The sequence below is a fragment of the Rhagoletis zephyria genome, unplaced genomic scaffold (assembly GCF_001687245.7).
Source record: "Rhagoletis zephyria isolate East Lansing unplaced genomic scaffold, Rhagoletis_zephyria_1.1 Rzeph_scaffold_03733, whole genome shotgun sequence".
In the NCBI taxonomy this organism is placed as follows: domain Eukaryota; kingdom Metazoa; phylum Arthropoda; class Insecta; order Diptera; family Tephritidae; genus Rhagoletis; species Rhagoletis zephyria.
The window spans coordinates 1-1,660 of NW_016160816.1; the positions used below are offsets into that span (position 1 = coordinate 1).

The 1,660-nt window shown below is 50.4% G+C and overlaps 1 protein-coding gene across 1 annotated transcript; it reads right to left on the bottom strand.

Moving 5' to 3' along the window:
- Positions 1-4: 4 nt before the first annotated feature.
- Positions 5-1,657, bottom strand: LOC108369546 (uncharacterized; the record flags this gene model as incomplete). Its single annotated transcript, XM_017624670.1, has 1 exon — positions 5-1,657. A coding segment is annotated over one exon (1,653 nt), but the record flags the coding sequence as incomplete, so codon positions are not given.
- Between the last annotated feature and the right edge of the window lie 3 nt (positions 1,658-1,660).

A 1,660-nucleotide genomic window follows, 5' to 3' on the forward strand; every position in this document is an offset into this window, starting at 1 on the left:
TGCTGTTCGTAGCGTTTATGGTATTCAGCTCGCCTTTACTCACGTTATTATTATTGCGGTTTATGTGTTTAATTAGACTAGAAGAGAGGGAACGTGGCACCACATGACATGGCGTGCTAGTGCGTTTGTCTACTTGCTGAAGGTGTTGCTTGGCGCCCTTGTCGATGCTCTCCTCCGCTATGCTTTGAATTAGATTTGACTTGTTGTAAGCAACAGGAGCATTAAGCGGGCCACTGGACTCTCCTACTGGTACGGCTGAACCGTTCATAGGACTCAAGTCAAGGTTGTTGGGTCGTCTTGTATGTGGGTAGACATCAGTGAGCATTGTGGTCTTGGTTGTCGCTACACCGTTATTGCTACGTTGCCGGTCATCTATGTAACTAATTGTTGCTGCCTTTGCCAACCTATCGCTGCCATTGTTGTCGAGCCCTTTAATAACGGCAGCGTACCGATTGTCCACCAAGTTAGACTTTTCATCTCCGTACCCGAATTGCTGCTGGAAAAGGTCAGTGCCAACGTCGCTTTTGCGGAAAAGTTTTTTTTGTATTAGCGCCCGAACGCCGTGCCAACCTCTCAATTTCCGATCGGTATTGTGTTGCTTGGGAAAGCCCTCTCCCATGCTCGGTGCATTCTCTGTCATGAAATTGTTAATTTTTTTCGAGCTACCACCAGAGATAAGGTCTTCGACTGAAACGTCGTCTTCTAAGCAAGAAAAACTGTTTTCTTGTCCGTTTTGAAAGCTGTGCTTCTTGCTTTTCTCAACCAAAATCTGGGGCGGTCGATTGGACACTGGTGCCAGGTTGCGCTCTTGGCATGGGTTGCGTCCCTGATATGGTTGTAGTTGTTGTTGGGTGTGAATAAGATGGTTCTTCTCTGCATGTGGTGCGATACCTAACTCACTGCCCACACTTTGGGCGCGCGGCAAAATCTTTTGGTTTGGTGGCGGCTGAAGCATCGATTCTGTTTCCGAATTACACGTATCCATGGATATTTTCACGCTCCCATCCACCTGATCAGGCACCAGCAAATTGTTTGCGCTCAGCAAAGGACTAGGCGACTGTGCATGTGAGTAGCGCGGCCGCAAACCAGCTGCTTCTTGCATGCGCTCTTCGGCACAGAGCGATGTCAGCCGCGCTTCAGCATCATGATCCCAACAATCCTCGCATGTATCCTTTATCAACTTGGCCGCAGAGCCCCCACCCCAGCCTGCGGGAAACAAGGGTCGTGCCTTGTGCCGCACCACCAACGCCTGCATTTGGTCAAAAGTGGGATGGGTGCCGACCTCCTGTTCGTAGGGGGCTTTGTAGGATGGCGTCATTTGGGCAGGTGGATAGAAGTCCGAGCATCGAGTAGCCACCTCCCACAGTACCAATCCCAGAGCATAAACATCCATTTGCTTGAGTGATGTTTCGCAGTCACGCAAATTGACGGCGCCCTCCAACAGTTCCGGTGCCATGTAACGGAGCGTGCCCACTTCGTTGATGCTTTTTGTTTCGGCTACAGCAACTTCGCCGCGGTATTCGTACTTGGAGCCAAATACTTTCAAGGCAAAACCAAAATCCCCGATGCAGCACGTTCGATCGGCTTTGACGAGCACGTTACGCGAGTTGAAGTCGCGATGCGCGACGCACGGCTTATATTCGTCACCCCGACTTATTTC